Source organism: Lonchura striata, chromosome 18 (assembly GCF_050655825.1).
Source record: "Lonchura striata isolate lonStrDom1 chromosome 18, ASM5065582v1, whole genome shotgun sequence".
NCBI lineage: Eukaryota > Metazoa > Chordata > Aves > Passeriformes > Estrildidae > Lonchura > Lonchura striata.
In genome coordinates this window covers 1,563,958-1,583,086 of record NC_140720.1, presented here as the reverse complement: position 1 = coordinate 1,583,086, position 19,129 = coordinate 1,563,958, and the positions used below count along the sequence as shown (strand labels likewise).

Genomic DNA, 19,129 nt, shown 5'->3' with positions numbered 1-19,129 from the left:
GCGTGCCCTGAGATTCACTGCTCCAGAGCAATGTCCCCTCAGCCCAGCCAGCTGGCCCAGGGGGTGCACAGTCTCAGAGCCAAACCACGGCCCGTTCACTCCTAACAGAGCACCTGCACAAGCCCATGGAATCCAGACAGGACATGAGCATTGGGATGTTATTTTCCTTTACTAATTGGAGAAAGTGACACACACACCATTGCAGCAGAGTCCCTTGAGAATCATCCTACAACTCTGACCCCTCCTTCCAGAGAAGGTTCAAATAAAGAGACAAAATAGTATTAAAATCTCAACTTTATTTGGCCATCAAATTCAGTACCAATGTTATTGTAGCAGAATGCTAAGAACCAGCCTGATACAGCTCAGGCCTGTGAGGCACTCCCTCAGTCACATTCCCAAGCCCCAGTAATTGCAAATGTCCTGTTTGATCTGTTTATCAGACCCTCCCCCACCACCCACCTGCCGGGTTAACCCACTCAAAATAATTCATGAAAGGGATTGCAACTCTTGTCTTTGATCAAAAGGATGTCAACACAGCTGGTGAGCCATCAGCCATCTCCACCCTCAGAGCCTGCCACAGCCAGTGCACACAGTATTCCACCCCTCCAGGAGTTTGGAACAGTCATCTCCAAGTGTCTTAAAGGAGAAGGAAAAGGAAACGTCTGGCTAGCATGAAGAGAAGCACCTCCACATACACCTTTTCCCAGGAAGCCATCAGCCTTCTGCCCCCACATATACTGAAGGCCAGTTCCAGGGAAGGATAGCTGACACCATTAAGGACCCTGCCAGGTGCAGAAATCAATTAGGGGCTTTAGTTTTAAAAGAACAAGAGAAAAAAGCTGTCTGGAAGATGTTAGTGGCAAGGCTCCAGATTGTCAGGCTACTGAACTCCTGGTACCACCTCACAACCTCCTGCTGCCCAGAAGAACAGAGTTCTCCACACAAAAGCTGTGTACAAAAAAGTACATCACAATAGAAAAAAGAGCCCAGCTGGCTGGGCTGGCTCCCTAGTGACAGTTCCCTTTTCAAAAGCCAAAAGAAAGAAAAGGTAAGTGTGTACAGACAAGTGAGGGTAAAGTGTTACTTTAGAAGCCAATCCCTGGATTTCCAGTCATTTACCTTCTGCTTTAAATCTTAATGGGTTTCTGACTCACTGGGCTGCATCACAGCAGCCAATTTAGTGTCTGATTTTTTGGGTGTCGTAGATCAGTCTTTTCTTTACAATTCATCCTTTTGGAGTTTCTGCTCATCCTCATCACCTTCCTCAAGTTCAGTTTCTTCATCCATCTCCAGGTCCTCCAGATCCTGTGGAGGTTACAGACAGCTCCTGGTTTCTAGCACAAGAGGCAGACCCAGAACCAAGCACTGAGGAGCACCCCTCATCTGGTCACTGCTCTCTGCTGACATGCTAGCAAAACATCCAGAGACTTCTAGCAAGAGCTTCAGATTCAGGACATGAAGGATCAGGAAGCCCTGGAAGCTGGTACCTGTACACCTGTACTAGCCTCCACACCCCCTCCCCAGCAGGTGACAGTTTCCAAGCAGATACACAGATCTGTGGCACTGATGACACAGTCCAGTTCCAGGTGCTGAGTGCCTCAGCCGTGCACAGCCACAGCACTGCAACTCCACACCCACAGGGTGCTCTCCAAAAAAGGAGCCCACTGCAAGCAAAGGGCCAGCCAGGCTGCACATGAGCAGATCACACTGATCTGGGCGTTTTCTTCACCAGCAATATGCTCTCCTGGTATGTAACAAAACAGGACCTTATTTAGGACTGAGGATTCAGGCACAGAACCAGACCTGACCCATGCTCTGCTCCCAAAGGCCCGGAGTACTCCATTCATATTACTCACATCATCAGCTGCTGCCCCATCCTGACCTCCACTCTCCAGGAATTTTTTGAAGCCTTCTAGTGTCCTCTCCCCATTATAGTCAATTACCTACACAGGGAAAACATAAGGATGCTGGTTATGGGCACTACAGACCCACACCCCTGGAGAGGAGAATTCTCTTTCTGAGCAACAGTGAACATGCCAAGCAAAAGGGAATTTAAAAATTCACCTTCACCCATATGAGACGAAGGAAAACAGCTCAGCCACTAGACTTCAGAGATCACTGCGAGGAAAGAATAGCCTGCAGATGAGCACACTGTCCTCTATGCTCCCTCTTTTCCCCATTCCCACTTCCCACTGCCCCCCAAACTCTTTCCCTACAGCCCAGACCCCACAAAGGGTCTTGGGTGTCCTGTAGACTTGCTGTGTTTCATCTTGACTGAATGCAGATCCCTCCCACAGGTCTTGTCAAAAACACCTCGAGTGAGCAGCTGAGCATTCCCGTGCTCCCTGGCAGCCCGGCTGCCTGCTTACATTTCTGCCAGAGCCTGCAGGGAAGAACTTGAGTGTGGGGAAGCTGTGGATTTTCACTGCCTCCACTTCATTAGCTGTCGAGTCCATCTTGGCAATGACAATGTTCTCGTGATCCCTGTAGGTTTCTCCCAGCTTGTCCCAGATTGGGGCCAGCTGCTTGCAGTGACCACACCATGGGGCATCTGTTAATTACAGAGACAGGGTCGCACCAACAATCTAATGAGGTACCACTCCTCCCCGGCCAAACGGTTCTCACACAGCTTTGCAACCAAGGCACTGCTTTTGGGGTCCAGACTGCAAAAGACTTTTCCCCAAATCCTGGTCACACAATATTTTGGCAATCCTTTCACACCAGTTACTTGGACTCAGCTGTAGAAAGATACTCACAGAACTCCACAAAGACATTCTTATTCTCATCAAAAGCAACTTCTTCAAAGTTCTTCCCAACCAGAACTTTGACAGGCTGCTTGTCCCAGTCTTCAGGAAGATCCTGACTCATTAGGTGGGGCTGGAATAAAAAGTGAAATTCAGATAAATGGTTTGCTACATAGGTGCTTGAACTGATCATGCAATCACACATCCTGGAAAACCCAGGTTTCACCATCCCACTGGCACCTCAGTCACAGGCTGTAAGCAAACAGATGAATTGGTCACTTCCTCTTCTCCCACAGTCTTCCTTCCCACCCTGACCCAGCAGGAACAGCAGGTGCTGATGTACAGAGAGAATGACAACAGAGCTCTGCAGAGGAAAGCAGCACTGCTGACAGCCCAAATGACTGGGCTTTGCTGCACCCCCACTGCTGGCTGAGCCACACACAGTCCCTCCAGCAGATGGGAGCTGACAACTCTTGTCCCTGTGCCACAGAATTCACACCTTCCACAGACTGCTGTCAGAAAGAGCAACTGGATAAACAGTACAGTCCCCACAGGGACAGCGCAACTGCTTGGCCATGTTCAAGTCCTTCTACCTGGCTCACTCTCCTGCAGCCTCTGGGCCGCAGCAGCTTTGCCTTTCATTCCTAATCACAAAGCCCATGGGATGTTCCATGCAGAAAATGGAGGGGCTTTTCCAGCTGGCTCTCCAGCCCCTCACAGGGAGCATTTCTGCTCCCTCTCAGCTACCTCGTTCACCACCAGTACTGTTTATTCACATACCTTGATCTTGCCTGCCAGGAATTTGTTACAGAACTCTTTGATCTTGTCTGCTGTGAGCTCATCGGATTCAGGTTTGTATTTGGTCATTTCTTCCTCCAGGGTGATCAGACGTACAGCTGGACACTCTTCCTTCTTTAGGCCGAAGAACTCCAAAATCCTCTGGTTGTCACTGTGATCACTGTCTATGAAGATGAACAGGATCTTGGGAGGAAAAAAGGGAAAGGCAGGAGGTGAACATGAATACCTTGTTGCTACTGACACTTCACACACACGCTCGCACCAAGTATAGCTGAATTGGCTCTTTTCCTCCCCTGTCCCAGATGAGAGAGCTGGCTTAAAGTCCTCCTCCACAGCTGCCCCATGGATAAAGACAGTGCTACACTTCTCTGCAGGCAGTGGGTGGTCTCTTAGCTCATGATCCAAGAAATCCATCTCACCTTCCCTTTGAAGTTCCCAGCTGCATTCTTGAAGTTGTCCAGCTTCCCTTGATAGTCAGACACACTTTTTGGTAGGAAAAGCAGAATATGAGTCTTGATCTCTCCTCCAAATATTTTAGGAGCAGTCTGAGAAATAAAAAATAAAGTTTATTTTTGGGAAAGAGGCAAATCACTATCCAGACCAGTTTAACTCCACTATGCTGACCAGCACACAGCAGCCTCCAATACTGCAGGACTGCTGTGCACAGCAAGCTCACACCTCCTTCATTCTGTGTCCTTCCCACTCCTCCACACCCCCAGAGTCAGCCCCACAATAAAACATGACCATGCAGTCTACAACTGGACCTTTGCTATATTCTTGCAGCAGTGATGGGAGAGGCCTTGTCAGATATCTAAAGACCCACCTGTTCAGTGAACTCTATGACCAGAGGCAATGAATTAGACTTGATGAAGTTCAGCAGATTATCTTTTTTGAGATCCCCTTCAAAGTTGTTCTGGCCTTCATCAAACTGCAAGAACAGACATTCTTCATTAGAACACTTGTGCATCCCACATAAATCTCTAAAGGCCTTCACAATGGTCACTGTCCCATGGGATCGCAGCTGCACTCACTCATGGCAGACTTCCATCTCAACAAGGTTACCATATATCCACATAAAATCTGGATCAAAGTGTCCATTTTCCTTGCAAGCAAAGCTTTAAATTACCCCCCATCAGAAGGTAAGCAGCAACAACAGCCAGGTTTGCTCTCAGCCTTGCTGTCCACCACTGTGAAACCATTAATGGTGCAAGTCACCAAGAAGGACCCTGAGCAGCTGCCTCCAGCCCTGCAGCAATCAATGGTCAGAACAGACACTGCAGCCAGACAGTGCTGGGAATGTATGACTGCAAAGCCTGCAGCAAACAGATTTCCTCAGCTCTAGGGAATTCATTCCAGTCTCTGTTAGGGACAACAGCATATGTTGCACATCACACTGGAGGTGCCCTGTACAACAGGGCCATCACCTGTATCACCCCTGAGCAGGATCCCCAGAACCCTCTGGCAGCCTGAAACAGGAATAGCTGCACAGGGCCCATCAAGGTTAGAGGAAGGATATGCAGAAGGGTACAGCAGTGCCCTGGCAAGGCCATACTCAAGCAGTTGACAGAAAGAAGAGTGTGGACTCGGATAACCTTCTGTTGAGGGGAGACACACTAGCCTCAGTGGAAAACACTTCGCATCGGAAAAAAACTCTGCAAACACTTTGAGGAGCTTTGCAGATTGCCTCAGTGCCATCAGGACAGCTGTGTGAGGGCCTGTGCAAGTCTGGACAACTCACACAGAGTAAGAGAAGAACAATGAGCCAAACCCTCTCAGTTCAGACCCAACTAATGGTGTAGAGCAAAAGCCCAAAACCAAAATAGGCCATCAAGTTCTCCTGCCCTGATATTTGATTACTGTGGGTGTTCCTTTTCTCCCTGGTTTAGGGTAGATATATCCAGGAGCTCCCAAGGCACTGCCATGCCATTGCACAGGAACAGAGAGGAATCCCAATGGCTGGACAGATCAAGGCTGCTTCTTCCATAGAACCAAGCACTCCTGCCCCACCCCAGCCTGGTCACTCCTGTTCCCAACACACACAAAAGGCTGCCAGGCCCAGAACTCTGTCCAGCCCAGCAGTACCCAGAGCAGGGCACACAAAGCTGACATACAGAGCTACTCAAGCAACAGCAACAAAGCACTCCTCTCTTCCCCCCCACCATTTTGCTACTGTATTTTGAGCTCATTAGCCAGATACTCCCTCAGCCACACTAACCTGTGGGACTCTGACACAGAATTTAAGTCTACAAGCTTCTATCACCATAAAAAACCTACAGTGTCAGAGGTATAGTAAAATAAAACAATTTTTTTCGGGTGAACAGGAAGAAAGTCTTGTGTTAGGTCCAGCTGGGCAAAGTCATGATTGATGACATTACAGGTTTAGTAAGTCTGAACCCAAAGCACTTTGTCCTGCCTCACAGCACCTCTGGATAAGAAATCACCAAGCCTGAAGAACCTCTTCTTGTCTGCTCAAACTTGGAAGTTCATCCCAGTGACAGGGATTTTCATACTTCCAATAGTGCATTTGTGATTCTGTAGGTAGCCAGCATCCCTCTGCACATAATCCACTTCCCCAACCCAGTCAGCTGGAACTGCAAATCCTCTCAGGAGCTTCTTTGGAATCCCTGCACTGCAGAACCCACAGAATTTAGACAGAGCAGCTCTTGGACACAGCAGGGAGTGACAGCAGCAGAGGCCAGCAGTGGGCAATGAAAAGCAACTCTGCTAAGACACAACGAAACAGCACCATGGCAGCCAGAGAGCCCATCTACTGCTCTCTTGGGCCAGTCCAAGACTGCGTGACCACTGCTGCACTGCAGAGAGCTGAGAAAAAGGGACATCAGTGAAAGAACAACCTGCACCCAAAGCCCAGCAGCTCTGAGAGAACAGCACAGGGTTGGGAGACTGACAGAGCTGCACACTGTGGGCCCTTAAGGCTCCCCAACCCCACAAAGGGGCCACAGGCTCTGCTCTTCCTCCCCAGGCTCTGAGGCCCAAGAACAGGCCCTAGCAGCCTGGGGCCTTTGCCGTTTTGTCCACAAATGACCTTGTTGGAATTTGACTAAAGAAAAGGAAAGAGACAATAGACCCCAGTGTGGTGCTCAGGCTTGGCACCAGCCAGTACCTTCTTGAAGAGGATGACACTGTCCTTACTAATCTGGTACTTGGAGAAGACATCAGCACTGGAGGAAATCCCAAAAGGAATATCATCCACAGTTTCTGCTGCCAGCAGGAACTCCTTTGCTGCCTCTGATGCCAAATCCTGGAGAGTAAAGAAAGGTGTCTCAGAAGGGCCACATCACCTGAAGCATTCACATTCCAGGGCTCAGCCCGAAGAACTGGAAGATCAAGGAAGGCAAGACAGCAAGTACTGCATAAGGCACAGAACCTCGCTTAGCCAGGAGGAAGCAGGGAAGGCCCTGGACACACACAAGAGCATCTCCAGTGGAAACACAAACTCTACCTTGAAGAAACCAATCACCACCACTTCACTGGAGTCCACCAGTGCCTCTGCATCAGCCACATCAGTCAGGGTGGCAGCGGCTGGGCCCGTGCGCTTCCTCAGCCAGCTGACGATGTCATCCGCTTCCCTGCCAGCTACACCGGGAGATAACAAGGAGTCACTTTCCCCCCCAACTAAGCCCGAGACCACAAAACCCTCAAGCTTTGAGAGAGAAGACGTTACAGCAGTTAGTCAAGACATCAGCAAGACTCAAGATCTCATTTGCGCAACTCTTTCCCTTTCACTCATGGTGTAATTAAGCTTATCCCTAATTGATAACTCAAGGTACAAGGGACTCCCAGGAATCCAGTCTTCTCTCACTTCCTGCCCTCATCCTTAAACTTTGACCAGCAATGCAGTATTTCTCCATAACCTCAGTATTACTTATGCTACTACAACACCTTTTCCTTCCAAGATCTCTATTCTGGATGCTACCCTCTGTTATGAGCACTCTGTCACCTACCTTAGTTGAATTCTGTCCTGGCCTTCCTTGCAGCTCTCTCACACCCATGTTTGCCTCCTCACCCATGGGCCCAGATGTGTTTCCCGTTCTGGGTACTGCACTGCTTGAGTCAAAATACCTAGCTCAGGTCACTTTGCTTTCCTACACAAAAGCAACTTCCTCCACTCCTGCTGACCTTAGGGAATCTCTCCAGAGGGAGGCAATTAAAGGTTGGCCTGTTCCCCACCAGCCCAGCACCATTCCCAGGTCGTTGTCACAGTGGACCTTGTCCAGGCACAGCAGCACAGCTCTAGCGCCGGGCTATGTGCCGGGACCCAGCGCCACGTTGCTGCCCTCTGCACCCTGGCGGCGCATCCAGACCCGGTTCATCTGCGTGCGGCCCCTCCTCACCCGTATACTCCTTGGGCGCAGCTTTGTCGCCGTTCTTGAAGAACTTGATGGTGGGATACCCGCGTACGCCGAATTGTTGCGCCAGCTCCGACTCCTCTGTGGCGTCCACCTTGGCCAGCCGGATTTCCGAGCCGTCCGCCTTCAGCTTCGCCGCCGCCTTCGCGTACTCGGGCGCCAGCGCTTTACAGTGCCCGCACCACGGGGCGTCTGCGGGGTGGGGCGTCAGCGGCGGCCGGGCCTCCCTGACTCCTCTCCCGGGCGGACCGAGGCCCGCTCGGACTCACGGAGCTCCGGGGCGGGGCGGGCTAGGGGGTCGCGCAGACCCCGCGCCTCAGCCCGGCCCCACACCCGCCCGGGGGATTCCGTCCCTCAGCACCTCTCCCCTGCCCGACCCTTCCGTCCCCCAGCCGCGCCCCCGGTCCCCGCCCGCCCGTTCCCCCCGGCCCGGCCCCGCCGCGCTCACAGAACTCGACGAGCAGGTATCGGTGCTCGGCCAGCGCCTGCTCAAAGGAGCTGGCGCGCAGTACCAGGACGCCATCCTCCTCCTCCTGCGCGGCGGCGCGGGCGGGCAGCAGCAGGGCCAAGCAGAGCAGCGGGAGCAGAGAGCGCACCGCCGCCATGGCTGATGGCGGCCTTCGGGACGAGCTGGGACAGACGCGCGGCCGCGGCACCGCCTCTCCTTTATAGGCCCGCCCCCGCCGCCCGCTGCCGCGTGCTATTGGTTGCGCCGCCCGCCTCCCATTGGTCGGTGCCGCAGCCCCTGCGGCTGTGCACCGCCCATTGGCTGGCGGTCCGGGCACGCCCCTCGCCCGCCGCCTCGGGTTGGCCGTCGACCCCGCTCCCCGCCCACAGGTCTCCATTGGCCCCTTTCCTCGCGATGCCGCTTGCGATTGGTGGGCGCCGCCGTCTCGTGTGGCCCCCGCCCTCTAACGTGGCACTCGGGAAGCGCCGCTGGGCGGCACTGCGCGTGCGCAGGGCCACGAGCGCGTGGTGGATCCTGACTGGGCCGGGCGCCTCACGTGACCAGCCCGGCGCGCGAGGCCCGGCCCGCCCCGGTGCAGCCGCGGTCTGGTCGGGCCCGTCCGTTCCTCCTCCCCTCGTACCTCCCCTGGACACGGCCTTCCCCTCGGGCACCGCCCGGCGCTCGGGGCCGCTCCGGCAGCTCTCGGGCTCACGGCAGCAGCGCTGCCCGGGCTCTCCGACCGGGCCGGACACCGGCCTGGCTGCGGCTTGGGCCGTCCAGTTTGGCTTTGCTGCAAGCTTGCCAGTCACGGAGATGGGCCGGGGGGGCTCGGGCGGCGCTGGCGGCCCCGCGGCACGCGCAGCCTCACGGAGAACGCGCCATCGCAGGGGCCCCTTGTGTCCCCAGGCCGAGCGGGCCTGTTGAGGCTCAGCATCAGAGCACGGCTTTGTGCGGAGACACCCGGCACAGAGGAGTCCGGTGACCGTGCCAGGGGAAAATCCCGTCGCTCGGGTCTCCCTGCACTGCCCCGGTGCTTCCGAGGGTCCCGACTGCTCCTGGTGTGCGCCGGGCGGGGAAGAGCCCCGGGCGCTGCCCGTGCCAGGCTACCGGCGCCACCGCTCCGGGCAGCTCCTGCGCCCGCAGGTGCCGTGCTGGAGCAGGGGCAGATCGCGGCTCCCGGCCGCGCCCTGGGGATTGCCAGCTCGGGGCTGCTCAAAGCCGCTGCTCTTTGCTCTGGGCAAGTGACGCGAGGAGCAAGGAGCTCACCAGCTCCCCATAGAGAATCCGACTGCCCCGAGTGCTGCCAGCAGCGGTTGCCCGTTCAGGGGATGAGGCCCCGGTGCTAAACCAGATGCTTTTGTCAAGCCCGGGGAGAGTCCAGCGACGTTTTGGAAGGCAAAGCTGAGGGCCGGTCAGGCGCAGGCACGTTGGGCTGGTACGGAGGGAATCATCGGCTGCGTTAGTCCAGGCTACCTCGGAGCCTGTCTAGTTCCATGGCTGGAAGCTACGGCCCAGAGGGCCGCGGCTCCTTGCTCTGCCAGAAAGGGCCGACCTTGCCCCGGGGTGGTTCTGCAGGAGCACTGTTGCTCCGACTCAGCTGCTGCACTCAGAGAGCTGTGGTGTCAGAGGGAGCTGCTGCAGCATTGGAAAAGGGGAACGGCCTGGGGCTGCTCCTGCACGGCTTCTGGCCGAGGTTCTTAAGGTGCATTACCTGGAAGGGGCTAAAGCTTCATTTTGGGAACCACAATTCATGCAAATGGTCTGTCCCAGCCAGCCTGTGATTGCAGCCACCCATACCCAACTGCACTCATGGCATGCACTAGGCACAAGAGCCCAGCTGTCACCCTGCTGGAGGAAGATGTGCCAGAGGCAGAGAATCCCCAAAGCTGGAGCAGAGCACAGCTGTCCTGCCCCTCCAGGCTTCCTTCTGTGGTAAACCGATCTAACAGAAGCCTTGACACCCTGGGTGTGGAAACTCTTGCCAAAGCGCTGGGGTTGCATCAGCTGGGTGCTCATCTGACCATGCCCACAGAGTGGCTGTTGGGGGTCAGCACAGGGGGCCTTTGTTCATGCTATCAGGCACATTTGGGCTCTAACTGACTCAATGAGAGTGAGGCCTGTTCCCTGCTCCAGTCCCCACACTGCCCTCCATGGCCCCACACTGTGCAGAGGGCTGGGGGCTGTAGCTGGGCACTGTTCTCCATAGTAAGCAGAACAAGTGATAGTGCCTGCTGGAGTGGGCACTGGCTATATGCCAGCTCCTACCTGGCCCAGACTGTTGCCTTCAGTCCTTGTCCTTTCCAAGTCCCATCATTCTTTAGCAGTTTTCCACAGCCTGAAGAAGAGGTCTATGCTGTGAGCTCCAAATACAAGAGGGAGCCCATGGAATTCTCAGTTACCTTCACAAGTCTGACCAGGAGCAGAGCTGAGCCCCCTCCTTCAGGTTCTCTCACACTATGGATTCTGTAAAGAGCTTTTCATGGCTTACACTTTCCTTTATCCTTAACACAAACATGCCACATGCTCTGTAAACATCCGCAGGCTCTTATCGTGCTGCCTCTCTTGGACTGTGTTTTCTGATTGCCTCCCTTATTCCTGTGACTGCTCAGCAATTTCCCTTTGTGTGTGCAGCTGGAGCAGTCATGCTGTGGGTTCAGAGCCTGCCTGCTGCTCTGCTGGCAAGAGGTCCCCCTTGGAAATCCCTGTTTTCACAGCCTCACACACTCCCACCCCTCATAGTGTGGGCAGTGCAGAACAGGGCAAACAGCAAGGGACAGATCCTGTATACATACTGCCATGGGGCCTCTCCTGTCCCAAATCCCATTTCACATTCTACCAAGACCAGAGATCCTGGTCTTCTCCCACCCTAGGTGTCTGCAAAAATCCCATTCAGCCACTTCACGCTGAAGATCCAGCATGGACAGTACGCAGTCAGTTCAAAGATTTTATTTAACTGTCATAAAAGGAAAAGCAGACGATGATTCCAAACCTGTTAACCTGGGTCTAGAACTTACAGACAATATGCACCAATTCAAATTAACAAAAAACTCTCTAGGGGCAGGGCAAGGGCAGTTAGAGGCAAAGATGTAGCTACAAGAAAGCCACAGGTACTTGGTCCCAAGTTTTAACCTCAATGTGGTAGATCCAAATCAGAGGGCTGCAGAGGTGGCACATGCCTGTCCAGCCCTGGGGCCTTGCAGGGGGCTCCTGGGGCTTCTTTGGCCCAAGAGCTGCAGCTCTGCAGCCAAGGGTGGAGGCTGGCATGCTGCGGGTCTGTCGCAGGCACGGGGGGCCGAGTGTCAAGGCAGTAACTACAGGCCAGGCACAGATTTTAAAGGCAGAACAGATACATAAGGCATTAACCGCTTCAGAACACTTGTCCATCGCAAGCTCTTTGTTGATCGCATCAGGAGCAGCTGCAGAGACAGACTCATCCATTCTCAGCCCAAAACAGCCCAGAGGGCAGGTGCTGTCCTGGAATTTCAGTGCTTTGCTGCTACCTGGGCTGCAGTGAGAAGTGCAGGTGATGGCAACACTGGTGACCCCTGCACCACCCTGCCCTTCAGCCCCCTCTGTGCCACAGGAGCACCCAGAGCGCGGGGCTCTGCGCAGGCAAGGCTGGGCACTAGCCAGGCCAGTGCTCGGGGTGCCAGGAAGGGTGGCCAGGTGTCACCCAGGATGTCACACCCTCTCCCCTCTGGAGATGTCCTGTCTCGGGTGAGGAACGGACCAGCAGTGAAGTGGGAAGTTGTGAATCTTTTCTAATAACACGAGGGGTGTGAGGAAGCTGAGCCCATGCCAACAGATGGGGAGGGCAGGTGGCATTTAAAAAGTGTAACAGAGGCAGGACCCACTCCCTAGAGGATACATGTTACACATTTAAGGCATCATGGTTACAGGGAACATCCACAAATGAAGCTGCCCAGGACACTGACTGGGCAGGAAGGGCAGGCAGACAACACTTGAGCCAATAAACTGATTTGACAGCTGCCTGGCACCAAAATTCTTCAGCTACTTGAAGGCAGTAGCTACCCTGAGCTGTGCGCAGGAAAGCCAAGCACAGGATCCTAACAGGGGTTCCTCTCCTTTGGCACCTCCTGGATAAAGGAAGGTGGGAAGAAAGAAAGGGCCTGGCAAGGGAGTGGGCACTCCCTCAGTGCTGGGACAGCACAGCCCCAGGACGGGCAGCTGGAGATCAGATGCAGACAGCATGGTTTGGTCAATGCACTCAGCAATTCTCAGGGGAGGGGGTACATAAAAAACTGAGCTCTCTGGTCAAATGATAATGGGAGTGACAGGTAAGAGGGTTCCAATGTCAGCACTTTGGTACGGGGGGAATTCTACGGTAGCCACTGTCTGATTCACGCTCTCTGGGGTTTGGCCTCAGGAAGGGCTAGTCCTTCCAATCCTTTTTGATGGTCAGGTTCCACTCCCAGGACAGGTGGTCAGTCTTATCATCATCTGTGAACTTGGATTTGATGTTGTAGCTGCCCCGGGCAAGCATGCCCTTTGGGGCCTCTTCCATAGGGGTCAGAAACTCGTACTCCTCTGCTCGGGGACCATAGCTCCCAACCATGTATTCAGTCTTGTCAACTAAAAAGACAAAAAGAGGTGTATGGAGACTCCATTGAGGCACCAAGAGGTTCAGGAGCCTCCCATGCATCTGGGGCAAGGCTGAAGCAAAGAAAAGGTCTGTTACCGTTACAACAATCTGTAGAGCAGCTGTAACAATAGGAATCTCACCCAGTTCAGAGCTCCCTTCCCCCCAGGAATGGGTCCCTCCTGTGGGGAGTGACCTCTAAGCATCGGCAGTGCTGTCAGCTGTGACCTGCTTCCTGCCAAACTCAGGGGGGATCGGGATCACATGCTGTGCAGCCAGGACCATGGGCTGCCCCACCACCTCAGCCCAGGCGCCTCTGCAGAGCTCCATGGGCCCAGTGGCACTGAGGACTGTCCCCTCCCGTGAGGAGCTGCTGGGCAGCCCCTGTCACAGCAGCAAGATGAGCAGGAAGCCCTCACTCACACAGAGCAGCACCAAGTCGCAGAGAAGCACTTACTTTTCACACCTTTCCGGAACGTGTGCTGGATGTACTTCAATCCTGACACAATCTCCCTGTTTACCTGCAGAGAGAGGAGCAGGGATTGAGCAGGATGTCTCCATTCATGCTGCCCACCCCACCTGCAGGAAGAGCCTATTCCTTCAGCACAACCCCACTTGCTGCCCAAGCCAGGACCGCAGGAGTCTGGTGTTCCATTTCCAGATTGGAATCCTTACCCTAAAGGAGATTTTTATCCGGTATTCCACGCCCTCCTTCAGCACAAATGCTTGCTTCTTGTAGCTGTCCAGATCACCTACAGAGACGGGAGAGGCTTGCTCAGAGCTCCTTTGTGCTGTGCTGTGCTCTGGGGTGAATTTCCATGGCACGAGCAGCTGGGGCAGGAGCTGCAGGACCAGGGAATGGCTCTAGCTGCAGGGCCCTCTATGCTGCTGGAGCCAGGCAAGCAATGCCCTGCAACAGGACACTGCAGCACAACCATACAATTAATTCCAAACTGTTTCTTTGCAGATGTTTGCTCCAAGGCTGTCATAATTTTGAAGCTACCATGAATGTCATCGTGCAGGCTGGAAGAATCTGCCTGCCCCATCTGGCCCCTCACACCTCTACATAACACCCAAGTGTCACAGAACTGCCACTGGGCTCCAGGTACAGAACCCACTGGGGCCCAAGCATTGTGCTCTGCTGCCAACACTTCTGACACAGGAAGGCTCACCCACCTTGCTGGCAGTGCTTCTGCTAGCTCTGCCCAGGAGCAGGGCTGGAATTCCCTCCCAGCTCACCTGTCAGGTCCAGTTCCAGGGGGCCCGGAGCAGTAGCACAGACCAAGGTCAGTTTGGTCACCACCACATTTGGAGCGTTGGGATCTAGAGACAAAAGAAAAAGCTGTCTAACACTCATCTCCGACACTGGCCAACACAGCTCCTTTTCCTTCCAGAGAACTTATTGAAAGACAACAAAAAACAGCAAAAACAGCCTCCAACTGTGTAAGGGTCAGGGCTTCCATTGCACCAGGCCCTGCCCACAGTATTCCGCAAAGACAGAGTGCCACCCCTGCCCTTCAGTCCCTGAGCCCTACACTGCAGGTCAGTGATGGGCATGGGGGAGCACAGACACAGCTTTGTGCTCTGGGCTGTGCTCCTGCCCAAACACAGAGCTGGGAGAACAGCTCCCAGGTGGAAGCCGAGGCAAGGCCAGAAGGGACCAACACACCCCAGAGCTCACCTGCAGTCACGGTGACAGCACCCAGCAGTGCCTCCTTGTACTTGCGCAGGCTCTCATCATCTTTGTCCAGCTCCTGGATCTCCTGGATGCTCTTCTGGGCAGGTGGCTTATAGTTGACAGAGTGTTCATCTTCCTCATTCTCAGCTGCAATCTGGGCCAGCTGCTCTGCCGTTGGCTCCTGCTCTGCCATCCTCGCACACGTGACCCACACTGAAGCAGAGAGGAGAGATGTGACTGCCCTGACCAACGACACCAGCAACAGGGCTCCCCAGAACTGCCCTGCTGTGACTCTGCAGGCTCTTACTCTCACTGAGCCCTTCATGCTGCCCCTTGGGAGACAAAACCCTGCTAAGGTCTCCCAGCTCCTGCAGAACTCTCCAAAGGCCAGGTCTCATCTTCAGCCCACAGAGGCCCAGGCAAGAGTGAGAAAAAATTCAACCTCAGTGCTTTGCCTGTAATGCAAATACTCCAAATCCATAGGGAAGACATTCTCCTCCAGAAGATCAACCAGGTGAGGCTTTCAATCGGAATAAGCCAGAGCCCAGAATAAATCCAGTTCTGCTCTCCACAACAGGAAGCCAGCTAAGAATAGACCTCTGTCTCACCACTGGCATGAATGCTGGGAGCCTCTGCTGGGATGTGGCGCTCATGTTTTGTAACTCTGTCGTGTTAGTGCTCTGCGTCAGGGGCCCTGGCAGCGTGGCATGAGACACCTGGCTCAACCCTTTGCAAGGATCTGTAGCACACACAACCAGGGAAACAGGCAATGAAATAAACAAGAAGTGGAGCCTGGCTCAGCTGCCCAGGACTCTGCCAGGAAATGCCTAGCAGCGCCAAGGGCTAGGCAAAGGTGATGCCAGCACTCCATTAAAATCCTCAGTAAAACCCAATGACACATTTAGGATTTTTTGGTGTTCTACAGGATACGCTGTCTGAAGGGTTATCCTATGGCAAACATCAACTTGGACGCTCTAAAGACCTGGCACAGCTTTAGAAAGGCACTGGGGGATGATGGGACACCATGGGACCAGAGTTCTGGCCTTGTGTGGCACAAGCATCTGTGCCAGGAACTTTACCTGCTGTAGAAAGATTTTCCCTGCACAGAAAACAGCTGGCATCCTCCAACATCCTCACACTGAACGATGTGGAAATTTGTCTTCAAAAGGGCATTTAGTCTCACGTCACAGATGAACCACTGCTGAGATTTCATGCCAGTGTCTCTGTATCAAACCTAGTCCCTTGCTTCTCCCAGACAGCTGCCAGGCTTGAGGACTACCAGAAGTACTGAGCAAACGCTCACTTACACACCTTACACTGTTCCCTCTCCTCCCTGTATCCTGCCCGGTCCCCTCCTCCTGTCCTTTGGCTCACCTCTGGGCTAGATGGTACCACCCATGGCCCGCAATTTGTTCTAACTCTCACATCTTGCTCTGAGAATATCTGCAGCTTTCAGGAATGAAAGTTGCAGAATTTCAGCTTTACAGAATCTAAGTCCCAAACTTGTGGTGACTCCCAAATTCTGTGACTGAGCCTTCTGTGAGAGCACACTAACCACACACATGGCAGAGGATCCAGTAGCATCCACACACCTATCTGCAACAGTGGTAGGTACATTTCTGTGCATGAGTATCCACGGGCACCCTCCACATTCCAATGTTCAGACCAAGCAGAGACAAAATCTCTCACAGCCAGATCAGTGACATCAGGAGCCATGGGGGCAGCCTCTGCTCCAGCACCTGAAGCTGTTTGAGCCAGTGCTCTGTGAACAACAGCACCAGTCCCAGTACAGCTCCCATGGCTGGGAGACAGCTGCGCTGACTGGGAGCAGCCTTGGCATTCACAGCCCTGACTGCCAGCAGCTGGTCACCTCCAAGATCTAGAATCCTCTCCTGGGCAGTTTGGAAATGAACTATTTTGGTGTCAGCATAGAGCTGCCACTCCTGAACAGCTGACCCCCTGGTGTAACACAATGGTGACAGTTTTGTCCCATGCACCACTAGCCCCATCTCCACCAGACCCACGAGGAGCCCCTCCCACAAACTGGTATTTAGCAACAATCATGACACAGAGGGCACAGAAGAAAGCCCAAACCAACCAAAAACCCAAATCCCCAGCTCTTTGGTCACATTCCTGTGTTCCAGCCTTACTTCTGTGATCCAGAGCTAAAGAATCACGCATACCCATCACATAGATTAATCATGACCCACCCCAACCTTCTTAGGATTTCTGAGGAGCCCACCAGGACCGAAAACACTGCTGGGGACCAGAACCAGCATGATTCCAGTCATCACTGCAGGCCAGGCTGGGCTTGGCTCTGGGGGAACAGCCCTCACCTTTCCTATCAGCTTACCCACAGGTCCTGGGGATCCCACTGCTCTGTGAAACAGCACAGCCCCCAGGAACTGCCATGGCTGCAGGAGGGGACCCCAGCCTGTGCTGGAAGCAGGGTACAGAAGGGCTCCTGGATTTTCAGACACATACCCTAGCTCCAAGCAGGGATTCAGGATCACAGAAGCCTGTAGAAGGCAGCAGGAGGCTGAATCCCTACCTGGGAATTTGCACGCTACCTTCACTGCTCCCTCAACCCAGCAAATTCTTCCGGATTTTCAGCATGTTTTGTGCAGAGCAGAGCAGCTGCAGCAGCTAACGCTGGAGCCCCACCTCCTGCCAGGCAGAAACACTAGCGGGATATCCCTGCTGTGTCCAAGCAGACAGTGGGAATCACTGACTCCGTACCCTGGAATCCCGATCCCAGGGCAGCAGCGAGGCCAGCATTAGTCAGAGTATCATCAGATGAGCTAATCAGCTCCGTCAGGCGCAGCTGTGGAGGCAGCAGGGCCGGTTCCAGCAGTCCCCACCCTTCCTTCTTCCCGCGCAGGGAAAGCCTGCGCAGCCACCCGGAGAACTCAGCTGGAATGTGACCCAGCAGTAAGTGTTTCTACAGGGCCCTGTCCCAAGCTGCTCTGCCAGGATGGGAAGCCAGAACAGCCCAAACAGCCTGGCTGCTCCACACAGAGAGCTCAGATGGTCCCAGGGCAGCACAGGGGAGTGGGGGACACCAGTACCACAGGAAGGACAGGAGCCTAGCTGGCACTTCCTGAGGCCAGGCGCTATCAGGGCATATCAGGTAACACTGCTGCACCAATTGCTTTGTAAGAGCATCCGAGGGAATTCTCATCCCGCTTGATCCCCTCGGCTGTCTCACAGACCCAGGCAAGAAGGACTTGGGGAACAGGAGGACACGCTGCTGCCCAGAGAGGACTCAGCAGTCTGAGGATGGAGAATTTTTTTTTCTTTTTTTTTCTGACATATCCCTGACCTGTTGTTTACCTACATGGCTGAACTGTGCAGAGCCAGGCTGAGGGCTCACAAACAACTCCAGAAGGATAAAGGCTGCTGGCAGTACTGCACCAGGGCTGCAAACCAGATCTGTGGGTACCTGGAGCCAGGACTGTGACCTATCCATGTGTGTCAGCAGCCGAACCCACAGCAGTTAAACTGTCCCCACTCTGCAGTCATGGAACAAGATCCTCTACACTGGAAAAATGCTTGGACAAGCGGAGCAACAGAGCAGACCGGAAACCGTCAAGTGATCAAGTGTGGTTGGGAGCTTTTGTCACCACAAACAAACGACGGACGACGGTCAGGGCCCTCAGACCAGCTCTCGGGAAAACGCCGCTGCTCCCGGTGGAGTGATGCTGGCGGGGGAGCCGCGGCTCCGGTGCCAACCCCCGCGCCGGGGCTCGAAGCGCACCCTGCCCGCGGCGGTCGGGATGGAAGGGCCCTGACTTGACACGGAGCAGTCCGACTCTTGTACAGTGTCTCACAGTTCCTCATTCCGTGCCCGGCGGCCATTTATGAACAGCCCGTACGCGCCAGAGGCACAGCCGACCTGGGCACGTGTGGGGCCGGGCGATCCCCGCACCGCACCTCGGACCGAGCACCGGGCACGGCCCGCCGGGAGCCGCCCCAGCCCCTCGGGGGAACACGGGCCGCCCGCGCCCCGCGCTCCGCCCTCGCCCCACGCGCTCCGCTCCGGGACGGCCCCGCCGGGGGCGGTGGCTCCACCGGCCTTCGGAAGGTCGCGCAAGGGCACCCGGGGCCCCGCGCCCGCCCCTCGGCCGCGCCCGGCCCTTCCCGCAGCCCGCGGCCCGCAGCCAGCGCGGCGCGGCCGGCCCGGTCCTTCCCGCCCAACCGTACCCCCACCCACCCGCTCCCGCCGCTCCCGCCGTACCGGGCTCGCTCGCTCCCCGCTGCGCTGCCAACGCCGCGGATCCGCCCAGGCCCCGCGCGCCCCCGCACTTCCGGGACACGCCCGGCACTTCCCGTTACTCGCCGCCGCGCCGCCGCCGCGCTTCCGGCCGCGGACCGCGCGCTGATTGGCCCGGAAGGGCGCGCGCGGGCGGGGCGGGACGGACCGGATGGGCGGGACCGAGGAGGAGCGGGGCAGGACCGGCGGGGCGGGGCAGAGCGGGATCGGAAGCAGGA

General features: G+C 55.1%; 2 protein-coding genes across 3 annotated transcripts; both read right to left on the bottom strand.

Moving 5' to 3' along the window:
* Positions 1–276: 276 nt before the first annotated feature.
* P4HB (prolyl 4-hydroxylase subunit beta) lies at positions 277–8,539 on the bottom strand. Its single transcript, XM_021534086.3, has 11 exons — positions 8,361–8,539; positions 7,898–8,104; positions 7,006–7,139; positions 6,667–6,804; positions 4,366–4,470; positions 3,962–4,087; positions 3,525–3,725; positions 2,757–2,877; positions 2,370–2,551; positions 1,857–1,943; positions 277–1,305 (listed from the first exon to the last, which is right to left on the bottom strand). The coding sequence occupies exons 1-11, from the start codon at positions 8,515–8,517 to the stop codon at positions 1,219–1,221; spliced, it is 1,545 nt and encodes a 514-aa protein (XP_021389761.1). The 5' UTR covers positions 8,518–8,539; the 3' UTR covers positions 277–1,218.
* Positions 8,540–11,291: 2,752 nt separating this feature from the next.
* On the bottom strand, positions 11,292–18,947 carry ARHGDIA (Rho GDP dissociation inhibitor alpha). 2 transcript variants are annotated; one of them, XM_085556486.1, is made up of 6 exons: positions 18,852–18,947; positions 14,642–14,851; positions 14,200–14,283; positions 13,636–13,712; positions 13,418–13,481; positions 11,292–12,953 (listed from the first exon to the last, which is right to left on the bottom strand). In XM_085556486.1, exons 2-6 carry the CDS (start codon positions 14,829–14,831, stop codon positions 12,754–12,756), a joined length of 615 nt encoding a protein of 204 aa, XP_085412612.1. In that variant the 5' UTR covers positions 14,832–14,851; positions 18,852–18,947; the 3' UTR covers positions 11,292–12,753. The 2 variants fall into 2 exon arrangements, with proteins under 2 accessions (XP_085412612.1, XP_021389760.1); XM_021534085.3 differs by having other exon boundaries at positions 18,876–18,947.
* Between the last annotated feature and the right edge of the window lie 182 nt (positions 18,948–19,129).

Coding starts and splice junctions, on each gene's coding strand:
- P4HB (XM_021534086.3), bottom strand. CDS start 8,517: ATGGCGGCGGTGCGCTCTCTGCTCCCGCTGCTCTGCTTGGCCCTGCTG. Junction 6,805..7,005: donor TGGTGATTGGTTTCTTCAAG/GTAGAGTTTGTG, acceptor TTTACTCTCCAG/GATTTGGCATCAGAGGCAGC. Junction 4,471..6,666: donor GTGTCATCCTCTTCAAGAAG/GTACTGGCTGGT, acceptor CTGTTCTTGCAG/TTTGATGAAGGCCAGAACAA.
- ARHGDIA (XM_085556486.1), bottom strand. CDS start 14,831: ATGGCAGAGCAGGAGCCAACGGCAGAGCAGCTGGCCCAGATTGCAGCT. Junction 13,713..14,199: donor CCTGGAACTGGACCTGACAG/GTGAGCTGGGAG, acceptor CCGTCTCTGTAG/GTGATCTGGACAGCTACAAG. Junction 13,482..13,635: donor GGATAAAAATCTCCTTTAGG/GTAAGGATTCCA, acceptor CTCTCTCTGCAG/GTAAACAGGGAGATTGTGTC.